Genomic DNA, 18,734 nt, shown 5'->3' with positions numbered 1-18,734 from the left:
GTATCGAAGCTGTTTGAAATTATATTTCTGGATTTTATAACACATAGTTGCTCTGACTACATATCAGAAACTCAGCTTAGATCCATGCCAAAGCTTTCAACTTCCCCTGCTGCGTTCGACGAAATCAATCATCACATAACGATTTCCAAGATAAGTAGACTGGGATTAAACGGATCATTTTTTAATTGGCTTCGATCATATCTAACTGGTAATGAAATGATAGTGAAAATAAGAGCCTGTACAACCTCACCATGTGCTGTTACATCTGGAGTTCCTCAAGGAAGTCACCTTGGACCGTTCATAATTTTATTGTATCTCAACGATCTAAATTTTTCGATCAAGAGTATGAAAGTATCGTTCGCCGATGACTTTCGTATTTCATATTTCAAATTGGTTTAAATGCCACTAAATGCTCCGTCGTCTCTTTTTGTAGCAAAAAGTCTGTATTCAAGTTCGACTATAGTATGCCACAAACGGTTCTCGAACGCGCATCGTATGATAAGGACCTGGGTGTTTTGGAAACCAAGTTAAATTTTAAAGAGCACATAGAGCTTTCAATTGTTACAATTTGACATTCGACGTCGTAGTTTTCCTATTTTTTTCTTCGGGTTCCCTATGTTAGAACTAATTATGAATATAACGAGCCCATTGCTAGCTAGCATTGCCACATATTTAACAAATGTTTCAATTCTTTCGACTTTCATTTATCACGTAATGTTATCAAGAAATCGTTTCTTATGTTACTGTCTCATTAGATTTAGTTACTATAGAAGCACTAGATTTAAGGAAATGTATCATTTGAATGATTTTGATCTATTGATGCAAAAGATGAGGAGGTTTTATGCCTGCTGGAGAACAAGTTTGACAGAAACTAATTCCAGTGGGTTTTTCTCTGATCCAAATAAAAGAATAAAAGATGAGGAGAAAAAGAAAGACATTCAGAGTAAAATCTGACAACAGAAGAAGGCGCTATTATAATTGAAACTGAAATTAAAAGAGTGAATCAGATCATCCTGATGTGGTCTACCTTGAAATTCTTCTTACCAAGAAGGAAATATTTGCCGAGCAAGAAGGAAATATTTTTCGAAGCCAAAAAAATATCTTCGATGAAATCTGTTTAACTTCTTTCAAAATCACAATTGTAAGCATTTTTATTTTTACTGTGAAATTTTCCATACATCAGAGAGTATTAATTAAGGATCAAGAGTAAAACAAGTTAACTTGTGTTGGTAATTTGTGTACGTTTTATTCAGTACGTATGTCATAGATTGATATATGCAGTGCAACGAGTTTATTGAAGTGACTTGCAGGATTGAGTTTCAAACAATCTTTTTTAACAATAATTTATTCTCAAATGAATGTTAAGCTTGACATTTTGCATGAAATATCAGTTTTGAACAATTTTTCACCAACGTTTGATGGAAAATTGCTTACATTTTATGAATGTAGATTTTAATTCCCTAATAAAAGAAAGTTGGCAACAATGCTTTGTATTATTTTGCTCTACACAAAATAAGCAAAACTAAATATTTTCTGTCACAAAAGTAGTTTTCCGGAAAAATAAATAGATTTACGACTACATGCCATATCCATTGCCTTTCGCGTGTCAAATTCAAGGTTCCTATTTTACGGGTTTACTTATAGAAGCTATAAAAAAAAATTTGCAAGAGGTAATCCATATATGAATGTGTTTGTTGCTAATCTAATGTGTCAGTGGAAGTAAGCTGAAACTGAAATAATATTTCTCATGCAGTTTTAAGGAAAACCAAAGAGTTCTAGACTAAGACGCTTTTCTTGAATTGCACTTTTAAGCAGAATGAACCGATAGGTTTATTTTTCAACCATATGGAAGATTTATAGAGTAAAATCAGGCAAAGAAGCGCCGGAATTTGTTTTACGCACATATTGTTGACATTACTCATACGCTTGCCGAAAGTCTTGCTCCTTAACTAAGGGCATCTAAAAAGATGGAGAATAAAAATGAAATGGTTTTCATGGGGTTTCTCGAAATGACGTGCTGTATGCGGACTTATATGCACCCAAACCTCCGTTTAAGAACACTTTTTATACGTTACCTCTTTTTACGTACCTCTTTTTACGAACCAAATCCCAAATAACGTAATCTTTTTTTACGAACCAAATCCCAAATAACGTAAACTTTTTTTACGAACCTACTTCGTAAAAAGAGGTTTCGTCATTCATTGAAAGCGATTTCCGACTCCATGGAAACTACTACAATATGAGTATTTTTGGAACGGGTTTAAAGAGTAGATTCCGGAAAATGATGTTCGAGGTATTTTGGAAATCCAAGATGACGACTTCCGGTTGATTGATATTCCTCGAAAACCCTTACAATATGGGTATTTTTGGAACGGAATTGATGAGTAGATGTCAGAAAACGATGTTTGAGGTAGTTTTGAAATTCAAGATGGCGAATTCCGATTTGTTGATATTTCTCGAAAACCCTTAAAATATGGATATTTTCGGAACGGTTGCATTTCAAAACCTCAAATATAATTTTCCGATGTCTACTTTTAAATCTCTTTCCGAAAGTATCCATATTGTAAGGGGTTTCAAGGAATATCAAGAAACCGAACCAAATCCCAAATAACGTAACCTTTTTTTACGAACTACCTCTTTTTACGAACCCCCGTTTAGTTCGTAAATGGAGGTTTCGGTGTATTGTGTTCATATGACAAACTTATGCAGATTTTTAAATAATATTTAAGTTAATTTTCAAGTACTGCGTAAAGTATCACATGCATAAAAATAGTTGTCTAACGCTTCACTCGAGTATCGCGCGATTTAGTTTTCAACTACGCGCGGATTTTGCGCGTTTTAGTTTTCGACACTGCGCGGATATCGCGCGTTTTGATTTTGAAATTTTTCGTCACAACCCTGCGAGGCGAGTATGAAAAGCTTCCGCCGGATATAACGTTACCCCATCGGTAAATCGTTTGATATTAAACCAAATCATTTAATACCATGTTGAATCGGTCGCATGTTTTGTAGAGGTTTCACAGTTCAAAAAACTTAAAAAGTAAGATTTTGTTTGGTCATCATCTATCACTACATTTTCTCAGATAAGTTGAAACCGGTTCTGGACTTCGACTTCTGGTTTCGCAAATATTGGACGATGAGTATAAAAATAATTGAACCCATCATTTAAAGTGACGACGCAAAAAAAACTGATAAGAATCTGAATAGGGCACAAAACTAGTCCAAGCTTAGACTGCAAGCAGAACGCAAGTTACCGTCGAAACCAGTAAAATTCAAGCTCATCTAACATTAAGTCATTACAAATAAAATTTTCCGTCATTTGACAAATTAGGTCTTTATGAATTACATCGTATGAGTGATTAAGTCACCTGTAAAATTCAAATTTTTTTGGAGCGTATGTTTGAAACTGAAGTAGGGCAATTTTTTTAGAAAATCTTTTTGAAAAGTTTCTAACAAAAAATTCAAAATTTTTATCGTTTGTTTTTGAAACGTTTGTGAAACTTCACATGTACTAAAGAAGTATAGATTTGAGCAGAATCAGTCAAATAGTCTTCGAGATATGTTTGAGAAAAACGCATTCTAAAGCTAAGCGGGCTGAGCACGCTTCGTAAAACAGCACGTAGCACCTGACCCTCTTTAGGGCAACATCGATCTTTTTGACGGAAAACCACTCCAGAACTGCCTTGAAGTAGTGGCAGCTGGACAAATCGGACGAAAAGATGGCTTTGCCTTGTGCTTGCTGTTGCACGGCAAGACATGTTGTTACAGGCATTCTTCGATGTAAACTTAGAATGTCAAGGATGGGACGAATGGTTCCGTTAGCAGGGTACAACTGCACTCGCTATCTTTGCGAACTTGTCGGCAAATACATAATTGAATCTTTCACAACTTCACGTGTAGTAGAGTTGTAAAACTATTGATCGGTAAGCTGGTTAATGTCGTATTCGACGTATGTTTTGTCATCAATCAAAGTGAAGCCCCTGTGTTTAGTCGAAACCCTGTCATTGTTCAAAAGCACGATTTTTGGCCAGAGAATTTTGCTTCAGCTCGGTTGTTAACTGGCTTTGTACGACTTTTTTCTTTCCCCGGAAAGAATGTTACGCAGTATTTGAAAGTTGGGGTTGTACCTTCAGATCACATTGGTCGGTATCGGTGTTAGTTTTAGCGCACTTTAATACCATACTGCGCAACTAACTATCTCTGGTTCTAATTTTTTCATAGGTCCGGTGATTGCTTTCCAAGCTCAGAGTTTGATGTTGGTTTTAAGTACTCGAAAAACTGTTACCTTCAGCACCTTCAGCACTTTAACCAACTTGTAACCGGACCACTCTCCAGGTGTTTGTGTGCAATATGTTATACTAAAGCGTGATAAGTGGAATTTTCCTAATGTTATAAGTATCTTTCCACAAACTATGACTTCCGGTTCCGCTAGTAAAGGGCGATGAGCTTCCAAACTTTTAAACCGTCATCTAAAATGACGATGCAAAACCGGTACGTGCTGGTATGGAAGAAGAAAGAAAACACAACACACCTTTACGTACGATTCGCACCGTAGACACATTACCAAGAATTTTCAATTGCGTTGAATAAACCAGATTCACGGTGCTTCTAGGAATGTTTATTACTGGTGCATGATTTTGGTAAAACACGGTGCGGTGGTTAAGAAAAATCTTAACTACTTTTTACGATAAGCGCGACCGAAGAATAAAAGAATGCTAATGAAATGGCTGTCTGTAAATTCGTATAAATAATATTTTTGTACACTCGCTTTTCTCGAAAATGGCTAAACCAATTTTCTCAACTTTGGAATCAAATAGTAAATTTTAAGATGTCATAGAGAATTTCTGAATTTGAAATTCTTTCGGTTCCAGAATTTCAGGGTGAATAGTGTAAAAAATTGGATTTATGATTACTTGCTCACTATCCTCAGATAAACTGTGACCGATTTTCACAAACCTAAATCTCTCATACAAAGCAGTAGAATTTCATCCGGTAACGACTTTTGATACCGGAATTACGAATAAATAAAGAGTGTTAAGAAATTTATATCGTCATTTAAAGCGGCGAAGCAAAAAACGTAAAAAAAATATAAACTGGGTTCGAAACTCTTACAATCATTAGACATTGTTAATAGACGGCCTTTCAAACTAACTCCGGTTATCATGGTTCTCGATTTCTGATTCCGGAAGCACCGTAAATAGTGTCAAAATTCGCCAAAATGGATCTCAGTCTATTTTCTCAGAGATGGTTTGACTGATTTTCTCGAACTCAGGTTCAAGTAGAAGGTTCCATATAAAATTTTTGAGTTTCATGTGTATCCGACAACCGATTCCGGTGGGTTAAGTGTTAAAAATTTTGTATCACTCCTTTAACAACGAAGCAACAGAGGGAAAAATTCATTTTAACTAAGCTCAAAACATTCAACTTGTTTCGGAAGTATTGGAAATAATGGATGTCTCTCACTTTTCTTCAAGATACTCGAATCTATTTTCACAAATTTATAGATTCAAAGGAGAAGTCTTACAGTTTCATACGGAATTCCTGAATTCATTACGGATACTACTTCCGGTTCCGGGACTACAGGGTAATCAGGATTTGTAGATTTTCTCAGAGTACGTCCGAACAAGCTTTCCTGTTTCTATTCAATGAACAGTTTTGTTTGAATTCCACATTATTAATTATGATGGTATACGTATTATAAGGTAGGCATCATTCCACCACTAGGTGGATTAAAACAGGGTTTTGCAGAAATTCAGTAATAAAATTTAAGTGTGTATATCGAGCATAGATTCTTTCTCATATTATCATCTAGAAATACCCTACCTATATTTCGCCGGGAAATTAAATCATAATTATCTTCAGAAACCGTCGGTCAAATAGCGGCACGGCAAAATTTTGGCTAGTCCGGCTGCTTCTCCTAGACCCAAGTTAGGTGACAAACCCACGCACACAAAAAATGAATTTTATAGGTGACTTAATTCCCCAAACGATGTAATTCATAAAGACCTAATTTTTCAAATGACGGAAAATTTCATTTGTAAAGACTTAATGTTAGATAAGCATGAATTTAACTGGTCTTAACTGTAACTTGCATTCTGCCAGCAGGTGCAGCGTTTATATTCTCCTTTTACCAGCAAAGTAGATGGATGCTTCTGTGGATCAGTCGATTAACAGACATACTTTGTGATCCAATAATTATCGGTTATCAAGTCGCGGCGGTCGCTATTATTGTTCACTTTTTCTATTTCAATGAATCTCATGTCATGGAATTTAAGACACAACATTGAATGTTATTCCACGTAAATTTACATGAACTGCGACGCTCCATTTATGTGTATTTAATAAGATGAAAAATCACAGAGTCTTTCGAATTGTCTAGTGCTCAATCATTTGAGCACTACCGTTTTACGAAATTAGAAATCCTTCTTATCATTGGCACCATACAGTATGCAAATATCTCAAAATTAAATGTAACGGAATTTCTAAGCTGATTTAAATAGTGAAAATGGATATCTTTGTGAGCTACACACTTAAAAAAATCCTGTCATTTTACATCTTATTAGAAGCACATAAATGGAGCGTCGCATCTCACGCAAATTTAGGTGGAAGAACATTTAAGGTCTGAGGACACAGGGCCACGTGTTGAGTTTTAAATCGACCACGTGGCTCGCTCAATTCCCTTTGCGTATCGTATTTCTCTTGTACTCTCTCGTATATGAGCTAATGTACCAGGTTGCCAGCATACATTTTATTATTTTGATGAGAAGTTTTATCACATTAATCTATCGTATAGGTTGGACATTACATGATTCCAATGAACAATGAAAAAATATTCAACTTTCACAAAGATTGAATGTTTGTGTGTTTGGCAGCCTTGTCGACCCAATTTCATTTCTCTCTCCTTTTTTAGAATGCTATCAGGAAACCAAAGCGAAAAAAATGGTGGATGCATTGACACTGGCTTTGTTTCACAGAAAAATACACGACTTTATTTTTATCGCGATAACATATATGTTTTTTATGTACTAATCGCATCTAAACGAAATTATCTACACTTTGTCACGCTAAATTTATGATACAAGCCTTCAAAGCCGAGATATTTGATGAACAAGTAGAGGTATGCATTTCCGAGCCTTCCAATTTTCAACAGTTCTTCAGTCAGAAAAAACTACAACACGACCGCTAAACTCAATGAACCATTCTGAAAATTTCACAGAATATTCTCAACTAAATTTCGAAGACATTGTCAGGTGGGTTTTTCTATATTCTGCACCGTTTCCAAGAAAATTTATTTTGAAACGGGAAAATAGCAAAAAACCTACCACTTTACGGTACTGTCCTCAGCCCTTAATATTGTGTCTAAAATTCCGTGACATGAAATTCATTTAAATAAAAAAAAATATTGATAGCAACCGCTGCGACCTCAACCGAGAATCATTGCATCGCAAGTACGTCTGTTAATCGACTGAGCCACAGAAGCATGCATCTGCTTGGCTGGTAAAAGGTGCATTTAAATTCATACAGTCGCACCTGCTAGCAGAACGCAAGTTACAGTCGAAACCAGTAAAATTCAAGCTCATCTAACATTAAGTCATTACAAATAAAATTTTCCGTCATTTGACATATTAGGTCTTTATGAATTACATCGTATGACGGATTAAGTCACCTGAAAAATTCAAATTTTTTTGGAGTGTATAATTTCAAATTAAATGTAACATAATTTCTTCACATATCAATATTAGGTTTGTCTCCAATTATATGTTCTATGCAGCACTTTGATTGAATTTTATGTAAGTCTCACGTAATTTTCACTTGTCGTTTTCACATGGCTTGCTACTGCGTCTGTATAAGTTTATATGCACCATTTATCTGCCAAGTAGACGTGTGCTTCTGTGGCTTAGTCGATACACAGACGTTCAAAGTGATCTATGAATTCTCGGTTCGAGTCCCCAGTCATTACCAATATTTATGTTTTATAATTCATTGATTTCCTTGTCGTGTAATTGTAAAATTGCACATAAAATTCTGTTTAATATGATGCCTTTTGTTACAGCTAGTTCGATTGAATTTTACAGGTTTTATGCTAATTGTGTAGTGTACATAGAAAGTTTCGTGTGCTGTTCTCCACATTCAATAAATCGATGCCTCCACATTTAATAAATTGTCTCAGTTACTGACTAAATAAACCGACAGCTATCGATTGGAACAGTTTTCATTCCATGACATAAATTAACTAATATAACTACCAACCATTGAACCAGTGTACACCATTGATTCCCAAACTGGTCCTTACAGCATTAGCTCATTTTCACAGGGTAGTAAACTAAAACTTATTAACAGGTGGCAATGATTCGCAAAAAGTTCGATTCGATACTTAAGAAATGAGTAAAATGTATTCATGACAAATTTATATTCCAATCTATCAGTTGCCAAAATGATGTGATTAGTACATCATTCAATTCTTCTGAGATTTGTGAGAATGAAAACGAAAGGAAGAAGATGAAAATTTAATGTTGGAGGGTAGGGAGGGCAGGGTCTAAAAGATGAAAAAAATCATCATTTTTGTGAATTTTTTCCAGAATTATCATTCTACAAAATAAATTCAAATGTTTTGCATGACAAAAAGCATCATTCGAGCAACATTTTGTGATTTTTTCGTGGAAAAATATTGAGAAATAAGTCGGTGAAGAGGTATTTTCGAGAACGCTTCCTAAAAATCATGATTTGCGGTGTCCACTGTTTCTCAGCGCAGACTAATCAGAAGTGAACAAATGAATGCAGCATAGTTTGAGTAAAAGTTTATCTATACCCCAACGTTTTTGTTTGACTTTTCTCAATTTTTTTAATTTTTGGTGGTTGTTCAAAGCGAAAACTACGATTTTTCACGAAAAAAACCGGCATTTTGTAGCTGTTAAACCTCCCCGAAGTAACAAACAACGAAAAGGAAAACGTTGGGGTCTGTTTTTTATATGTAGAAAGTGTATGCAAAATTTCAAAAAAATTGGTGCAGTAGTTTTTGAATGACGATGAACACGGACATTCAAAACCTGCTTTCGAGGAAAACGCGTTTAAAGGTTTTTGTCTAAAAAATCAACGGAAACAATTAATTTCTCCAGGGAGCCCGTAGGGTCTAACATTTTCAAAAGGTCATTTTTTTTATAATTTATTATAACGAAACATTTCAAGAATGTTTTGTCAAGTTTTGAAGTCGATCGAAGTAGAAATCTTGGGCCTGTGCGCTGAGCTCTTGCTTCTTCGCAGAATGAGATAGCCATAGATAAAGGTCCATAACTTCCAGAGTTTCGTTCCAGAGGGCTTGAAAATTTCACAGAATATTCTTGAAATGTTTTACTAGAAGAAAATATAAAGAAAATAATAAATGATTTTTCAAAAGTGTTACACCCTCCCCCCTTAAGTGTTGTTACGACCAAGATTTGGTCAAATAAGTAAATACTTTCAATGTTTGATTAGAAATTCATATCATGTCTTTATTCCAAATTCAATTTATACAAAAACAGAAAAAAAATGTTCGAAATTCAGACCCAGAATCCTGATTCCCGGTTCAGAATATAGGTTCAGATTTAAAATTTCTGTCAGGGATTCAGACCTAAAATCTAGGCCTGAGATCAGAACTTATGTCCAAAGCACAACGAAATCTTATGTATTCCTGTCAGGAGTTTAGGTCTACAACCCAGGTCCAAAATGCAGGCCTAGAATTCGGATCCCGATTTTTGCTCATGAAGTCAGGTCCATGTTCTGAAACTAGGGCCAGAATTCAAGTCCAGAATTCAGGTGAAGAGTCAAGGTTCAGGATCTACTTTTAGGTTCGAAAACTCTGTCAGGAGCTGATCCGAGCTGGCCAAAAACCAAAGTCCAAGTCCAGGTTGAAAATTAAATTCCAGAATCAAGATGCAGAATTCAGGTTCAGGTAAAAAATCTCTGTCATTAATTTTTGTCCAGAATCTGAGTTTAATGTCAAAACTTATATCCATAGATCCAGAATTGAGGTCCAGCATCCCGTTCTAGAATTCAGATCCAGACTGAGAATTCCGGTGTAGAATTAAAGTCCCGATTTTAGGTTCAGAACTCAGATTCTGCACTCAAATCACAAATTCATGTTCAGAATTTAGGTCAAGTTACTCAATTCAGGTTCAGGGTCTGAGTTCCAATTATAGTAATTCCTGGTCTGGAATTCAGATCTTGGCTTAAAGGCCATGAAATAAAGAATTCTGTATCAGTTTCAGAATACAGAATCAGGATCCAAGGTCAGAATGCTTTTCCAGAACTTAGATCCAGAAACCAGGTTCTTAATCATGCTTCAAAAGTTTGGCCCAGAATCCAAGTCCTGAGTTATGTTTCTGAATCCAGCTTCAGAATCCAAAATCAGGATCAAGTTCTAGGTTTACGATTCTAGTGTATTCTCAGTTTCTCTGTCAAATTTTTTTGAGTAAAAATCTTGTTTGGAATTTTAAATCCACACGGAACCACCCGCGATCCCATTTCATACAGAATATTAGTTGATTTTCTGAATTCGATTGGTTGAAAATTGGTACAACTAATCGATTGTTGTTTTAACTAAACTGTCATTTTTGTTTTTCGATTAGCAGAAACGATGGTTGAAACAACTAATTTAATTTCAATTCCAACAAATATTTTAGTTGAAATAACTGGTGTTGTTATTGAAACAAAATTCTGAAAAATAAATCGGTTTTATTTGTTTTAGACAATGCAAATAGTTGAATCAACTCGAACAATGTTATTGATTTGCGAAAATAATCAAAATATACTTATTGATACACGTCATGATCTATTTGAAATAAGTTCGGTATGTTGAGATTCATGAAATAATTATCGTTGTTAAAATATAAACAGTATTTTATATGGACATGTAATATCATTAGGGCTGGGAAAACCACCGATCACTGCTGATTTCAAGTGATCTTAACCAAGGAATAAATTATCATTACGAAATCAGAACTGATCTGATCTCTAAGTGACTTTGATTTTTGTATGATCATGATCATGTCAAGTTGAGATCAGTAAAGATCTAAATTTAAAAAAAAAAACCTCTGATTCGATCGGAAATGATTCATGTAGAAAAACTTTTTTAATCAGCAAAAATCGCCCGGATGTTAAATTTACCTAAAATGAGTTTTGAAAGATGGTGCCTTCAAACGGTTGAACTAAAGTTATGCACTGATAATTTTAGTCAATTTATATGAGCATAGGTGCATCAATCGCTGAGAATTGGAATTTTGCGACGGCAATTCAAACGCGCCATTCAATCGCAGCGCGTTCTGTGTGTTTGAAACCCTTCGCTCTTGTTACTTTTATAAATTAAATTCATGTCAAAAAGCGTTTTATTGCTAATGTATAAACATCATCATCGGTATCAAACAGCTGGAAGTAAATCAATGATCGAATCAGAAGCATAAAATTTTTGCGCATACCTGAAAGATTACGAGATGATCATTAACATTTTCTAATTTGTCACCAAATCTTTTTCATCTTAAACAAGGTTAAATTTATCACAACACCGCTGTTAGATAAACACTTGTTATCATAAATTTCACAAATCGAATGAACACAATTTCACCAAGCGCTTTAACCATCGATGTTGTTTTCATTGACATTTTGAAGCGACGCAAACAGATTTCAACTAAAAAAGTTGTTGATTTCGCATTGCGATTATTGTTTTGCTTTCAACTGTCTCCGGCATTTGACAGCATTCAAAACAATATATTTTTCAACTACTTGAATATAGGCAAATCAAAAACCATATTGGGTGAATCAAAAAAAAAATTAGGAAAATCAACTATCGCAAAAATCAAAAACTGCGATATCGCAATTGTATGATTGAAGGGTTCTCCGTGCATCTCCAGATTTAGACCCGAAACCTTTATCGAGAGTTCAAGCCAAGAAATCAAGTTCAGGTCTAGAATTCAAATCCATGCTCAGTATTCAAGTGTAGATTTCTGCCTCATGCTCAGAATCTCTGTAAGAATTCTGGTTCAAAAACTATGTCCAGATTCAGATGTATTCGGATTCAGAAACCTTGTCAGATATTCAACTCCAGGTTCTTGGTTCAGAATCCTGGTCTAGGTTTAGAATCTTTGTCAATAATTTAGTTTCAAATTTTGAATTGAGGAATCCTAGAGAACTTAGGTCGAGAACACTATTCAAGTGCAAAATAGATTCAAAGTTTAGTTTCGGAAACTCTGTCAGAAGTTCAGAAAACAGAATTCTGGCGCAAAATCTAGGTCTAGAAGCTAGGTTATGGTCTCTATCAGGAGTTCAGATTCACAATCTAACTCCAGGTCTAGAATCCAGATCCATGTTCCGAATATAAGCACTAAACTCTGCTTCAAGTTCAGAATCCAAATACGGATGAAGAATTTCTTTCAAGAATCCAGGTTTAGATTCAGTGTTCTGATCCAGAGACCTTGGGAGTTTTTCTAACAATCATAGAACCAGTCATGTACATCTTTATCACCAAAACTTATTTTTTGTCGTGACTTCCCCTGTGAAAAGTCGTCGCTTGAGAGTCGCAAATAAACTGATTGACCTCCAAATAAACCGTTTGATTTAAAATGTTTTCGTTTTGGTGTTTCACACAGGAAGTAAAACCAGAACTAGAAATGATTCAAAAAGTTACTTACTACATACGCCACAAGAAAACTCTCCACTACCCAACAAAAATACGGTCTGAAATTATGACTGATACAATGAAAATAATGAAATCCAAAATCTGGCGTCATAAGCTTTCACAAACAGACATAAGTTCGTCCGCAGCCTTCTCCAATCCGGGAAAATCGCTCCGCCAACTGAACTGCTGTGGATGTTATGATACACAACGCAGAAGACTTTCGGCTAGAAAAGAACTTGGTATATGGGCCCTTATTACCGGTGTCACTACACGGTGAAAATCAAGTGAAGTGACTGTGACCCTTATTATGGGTATCACTTCACGGTGGAAATCAAAAAAAGTGAATTTAGGTCCTTATTACTGAAGTCGCTTCAGAGACAAAAGTAATTACTTGGATGAACTTGATGTCATTATGAACATCACGCCACCAAAATTTTGTTGAAAAAATTAGTTTTTTCTACCACAGCGATCACTTCACTATGCGTGATACTTGTAATAGGTAAAATCAAGTGAAGTGACATGTAAGTGAAGTGAATGTGAAAGTGGAAGTGAGAACGGTAATAAGGGCCATGATCTGACTGTGCACGATCGGTTAAGTTCACGTTTTAGATCCAATTTCGCGCTCAAAACTTCATTTCTCTACCAGTCGATCTCACTTTATTTCGCCGGTTGAACAATGATGGGTGAGGTTCGACCGAGCACAAGCTCTGGTTGATTTTGCTAACGTTACAAAGAATACCAAAAATGTTTTGTTCGAAACTAGCTTCATTCTATTTAGTTCGAGATCAACCTAAGTATTTGCGTTCCAAATTTACATTCATTTTTTGATCGTATTTCTATGTGATAAAGTGGTCCAAAAGTGCCTGTTATTGTTTTTCAACCTCTACTTATTGCTAAATAGTAAAAACATGGAGAAAGCAAATTTCAGCTCGTGCAGAAGGAACCAACCTTACCGATCGATTCCCTAGCATTGTGGACTGGGATGTTTTTAATTTTGACAGAGGATATCACCGTACACACATCTGGCAGTGGCGTTTTTACCACCGACAGCTTCCGTTTGAAAAGCCATTTTTGCTTCCAGTAAGCATGGCTTTCACGTAATAATTCCACCCCAGCCAGATTTCGAAAACGTGATTTGAATAAGCAAATGTTTGATTACGGCTAATGAAGTGTGGAATAGAAACCACAACCACCACCACCACGAAAGGTGCTGAAGTCGGAAGCCAATCAAATATTTGTGAGGTGGAATAGCGACAGAAAAAAAACACGCTGGCAGCTTGAATTTAAAATACTTTTGAAATAATCTTATTTGTATTTATCAAACGTACTTTCTTTTTAGTATTTTAAACCGTATCGCTTCCAAAATTAATGGTATATATCTTGCGTCCCGCTTTTCAGAAAGCCTTCTTCGTTTACCTGTATTAATCGTTTAATGCCGTCAGTCAATTTGCTTACATCTTTTATTTTTATCTTATCTCATTTTTTTCCAGCTATCTTCATCTGCGATACAATCTGGGGTCAGGTGAAATTAATATCAAATATAACTCAACGAAAGTCAGTGACGGCCTGTGGCATCGGGTGAGAGCTTTAAGGTAAGAAAAATAAACAGTTTTTTTTTACCCGCAGCATCAACAGCCGAACCAGTATCCTTGGAAGCAAGAGTGGCGTAAATACTTCCGAATGAAATGGGATATTATCTCTGTTCTGTTCTATCTAACTTAACACCGGTCATTCGGTCGGTAATACTGCAATGCTGTTGTGTTCTAAAATTAGTACATATGCTTCGAAAAATCCCCGTTCTATTTTCACTAATCACACCGCACCACTTTTGCATCTGATTCTGCTGAGAGAAAAAAACACTCCAGCACATGGTGTGAAGGCTTGTTTCTTGGCTGGGTTCACTTACTTCCGTTCAGCGGAGTGCTTCCGTTTACCGAATCGAAAAACTCACACAATGACGACGAAGCCGATTATCATAAAGATAATCAGATAGGAAAATATCCTGCCTTACTTTTTGTCAAGAATTTACTATGCATGGTTTGCGACCGGCAGTGCTTTGGGATTTAGCTGTGGGTTGCGGCCAAAGTAGAAAGTCGTTTTTGTTCGGGTCGAAAAAAATGAGGTTTGTCAGAAAATACATTTTTTAGGGTCAAATCTAACCCATTTTTTCGGGTATGCGATGATTATCGAATTATTTTAAAGTTCTTGCGGTGAAAAAAAAAACAAAACGTAACGCTTTTCAGTTTTGAGTTTAAAAAAAAAATACCTACGAAACAGTACCGCAACAGATAGAAAAAAATGTTTACTCTACAGTTCGTTTTGTCCCATAGTCAACACATCTATGTACGTCGTAACCACAAAATTTTATGCGGAAAATTTAACATCCATGTGGTCTGGCATGGGACCATTCTTTCGGTTACAGTGCTGATTTCCAGTACAAAAGAACGTAGACAGTAAAACGAAAAAAAGCTTGAAACTTTTCATCGTCTAACAACACCCAATGGGTCGATATGAGGCATCGATTTCGTGACACGTTTCAAGCGCCATAACATGTTAAGAGCTCATCCGTTTTTCTTACCTCCCCCGAGCCACCCATAATCCCGAATACCTCAGGGAGATAGTTTGTTTTTCCTAGCGCAAATAACTGTTTTCCATGCATTATGAATCAATCAATCAATCAAAGCGTTAGAGCGAAAGGATCGGTCTAGTTTGAAACCGTCGCAGTGGAAATGACCACCAGTGAGGTAAACTCGTTTCTCAATTGCTCCATGAGCGCTCGTCTCGGGGCCACACACAGCTCACGGGAACAAAAAAAAACCCCTGAAAAAACTCGTTAAATAATAACGACACCACCCTTCTAATAGATGACACGTTTCATTTTCCAACCCGTCCATCGCAGGAACTCCCAGGATGGTACTCTGAAAGTGGACGGTGGCAAGCCCATTACTCGACGATCGCCCGGGAAGCTGAGACAACTCAACACGGACACGGGGCTGTATGTTGGTGAGTAGAAGAGTTAATTTTGTTTCTTCGTTTTGTGCTTCGTCCACGAAAAAGGTCCTTCTGCCGCGAGAAGCATTCCCATTCCATCCTCGTTTGTCATTCAGTCATTCGGCCCTTTGTCCTTCTTGGTGACGGTGGAACGAGCGAAAAAAATACTGTTGAAGGTTCTAGGACGGGTTGGTCATTACTGTACTCAGACGAAATACTTGCGACATTTTAAGAGGGCTTTAATTCACATGAATAACATAGCTCTTGTTACAGGAGTAGAGCTAGACCGAAAAAAAACAGTTCATTTCAGGATAACAAGTAATTTTTCTTAGACAAGGTTAAATGGCACTTTGTTGAAATCGGTATATTTTATGTACTAGTCGTATTAGTGTAATCGTAGACGTATGCTTTTCAGTTCTCTTACTAAAAGTGAATCGGGGATTTTTTAAATAATGCGTTTCTAATGTGCAATGGCATTAAGAATAAAATTGAAATTATTGACTGAAAATTAATTATATTTTAATGTTTCTTGATGTTCTTTGAAACCCCTTGCAGTATGCAAGCATTCGGGACGGAATTTAGGGGGCACTCTATGAAATGGTAGAAAAAATGAATAACTTCTTTCTCATTGTGTTGTGCAGAAACAAAACGAGACACCAAAATCATCTTTTAGAGTATCTGTGATGAAAAAGGTTTTTATTAATAAGAAAATTTGGAGTAGGTAATGCCATAACCGCGAGATTGACGTAGGACTGCATTCGAGATGTGTATCGATATTATTGCTTTGTCCGGAATTCCGCAGGGAAGCCATCTTGGGCCTTCAATATTTTTACTGTACTTCAACGACGTCAACTTTACTCTAGAGGGCTCTCGTCTATTGTTTGCCAGTGATGTTAAGATCTACTATTACAATCAAAGCCCAGCAGATGCGGGGTTTCTACAACGACAGTTGTTGAGCTTTGCCGAACGGTGTAAAGTAAACCGTATGAAATTGAATCCTGATAAATGCTCGACCATTACGTTCTCGAAGAAGAAAGAACCATTTCATTTCGATTACTTTCTGAAAGGATCCCCGATAGTCAGAACTACGTGTGCTAAAGACCTTGGTGTCTTTCTCGATGAGCAACTGACTTTCAAGCAACACATCAGCTATATCGTTTCTAAAGCTTCTCGCAACCTAGGATTTGTAGTGAGGATGGCTAAACATTTTACAGACGTGTACTGTTTAAAATCTCTGTATTGCTCACTCGTTCGTTCATCCCTGGAGTACTGTTCTGTAGTTTGAAACCCTCACTACATAAACGGAACTCATAGAATCGAATTGATACGACGCAGATTCATTCGCTTTGCTCTACGGCGCTCACCGTGGAACAATCTTCACCAACTACCAAGCTATGAAAAACGCGGGTTACTAATCGGTCTCGATACACTACAAGTTCGTCGAGATGTTGCAAGTACTTTATTGATAGCAGAGGTTTGGATCGAGACCCCGTGGTCTTCGCAACAGTGCATTTCTTCGACTTCCTTTACTACGAACTAACTACGGTGCTAACAATGCTATTATTGGCTTGTAGAGATCATTCAATCGCGTTTCATTAGGATTCGACTTCAATCTATCACGCAGTAGGATACTTTTTTTGTATATTACTAGAAATTATCATTGGAACCATATTGTGTCTGTTAATTATATCTAAATAAAAATAAATAAAATAAATTGATTTGTTACCGATTGAACCTTTTGGGATTTTGTAGGACCTTTTGGTTTCCAAAGATTGCGTTTGTATTCTAGTTCTTTACGTTACTTTTTGGTCCTAAAAAGGACCGTTAGTGGCTTTGGAGTCCTGGAAAAGACTATTTGATTACGGATGATTACATTTGTATACCAGAAAGTAGGGCGCCATTCTAAGTCATTTGTAAGTTTGAGCCTTGACCCAGAAAAAGTCATAACAAAAATTCTACAATCGCTCATATATTGACTACCAGAGCTTAAAATTGTCACGCATTCTCAATGAAAGAAACCATTCCAACAGTCTCATTTTCAACGTTTCACTGTCTCATTCGTAAATGACCGACACCAGAACAAACGAAGAGTGACGAAGCATTGTCGTTTCTTATCGAAAAAATGAGAGAGTATAATTGCCAACGTCCCTCTTTTCTCTATGACAAGACGAAACCAAACTAACGGCTTCAGGGAGCATCAGCAGAATTTCAATTCTCATTCTTTCATCGATGTAATGAAAATCTATGACGCTTGGCTATAAAGAAAGACTAAAATATGACAAATCGAAGTAATTACATCCCAGTACCTCTTTTGAAACCAAAACTATTACAAATTCGAGCACCAACAGGTAAAAGTAATTTTGAAACCTTTTTCTGTCATTTTCGATTCTCACAGCTTTGGTTGAATACCGACACTGTATACTATGGGATTTTCACTGAAACCCGCAAATGACTGAAAGAGCAAATGAAAGAAAGAACAAAATTTTGAAAATACTGTCCCGCTTTTGTCATTGACTGGACATGGATTTCGTTCTCATAGTTTGCAAGCGAAGCTGAGAGTGACAGTAATTTCTTGTCATTTTCGTCTATTTTTAGTCAATGAAAATTACTTTTATTAGCTCTGTTTCATACATCTCAGAATTTTAGTGAAAGAAACTATCGAAATGCTATACGGGATATATTTTCGTCTTTCAGAAAGGCGAACCTGTCGAATTATCTACGATATTTAATACTGTTCGGAACGTTTTTTTTTCTTAGGCATTGCAGTCAAATGCTAGCTATATTTGCGGTCGTTTAGTACGAGTTTTGCACAGTGAAAAGTGCACAAAGCTAATCAAACTGTTCTAGATTTGCACTAAACTGATGAATTTTACGTGTGATTTGCAAAGAAGTAATTTCAATATATCTTTGATAACAATTAGAGCCATTAGAATGGCTGATTTTGTATAATGTTCTCTATCGTTGTCCACTTTTCGTTTTCTTTTTTTTTCAATGCAAACGACCAGCAGCTGGAATGATGTCTCTGATCATGTTTGAAGCGAAACTCACACTGCATATGTCCAACAGCGAACGGAGTCTCATATTCGTCATTGACTGA

General features: G+C 36.2%; 1 protein-coding gene across 3 annotated transcripts in view; it reads left to right on the top strand.

Moving 5' to 3' along the window:
• LOC131436607 (uncharacterized) overlaps window positions 1-18,734 on the top strand; it is a 593,756-nt gene that overhangs the window by 547,746 nt on the left and 27,276 nt on the right. For all 3 annotated transcript variants that reach the window (XM_058605425.1, XM_058605424.1, XM_058605423.1), the window contains 2 exons: window positions 14,137-14,238; window positions 15,546-15,649. In XM_058605425.1, the coding sequence (XP_058461408.1) occupies window positions 14,137-14,238; window positions 15,546-15,649 (206 nt within the window). The remainder of the gene's footprint in view (window positions 1-14,136; window positions 14,239-15,545; window positions 15,650-18,734) is intronic.

The sequence above is a fragment of the Malaya genurostris genome, chromosome 3, assembly GCF_030247185.1.
Source record: "Malaya genurostris strain Urasoe2022 chromosome 3, Malgen_1.1, whole genome shotgun sequence".
NCBI classification, from domain to species: domain Eukaryota; kingdom Metazoa; phylum Arthropoda; class Insecta; order Diptera; family Culicidae; genus Malaya; species Malaya genurostris.
Note: the sequence above shows the minus strand (reverse complement) of the source record. Positions and strands in the feature narration are given on the sequence as shown.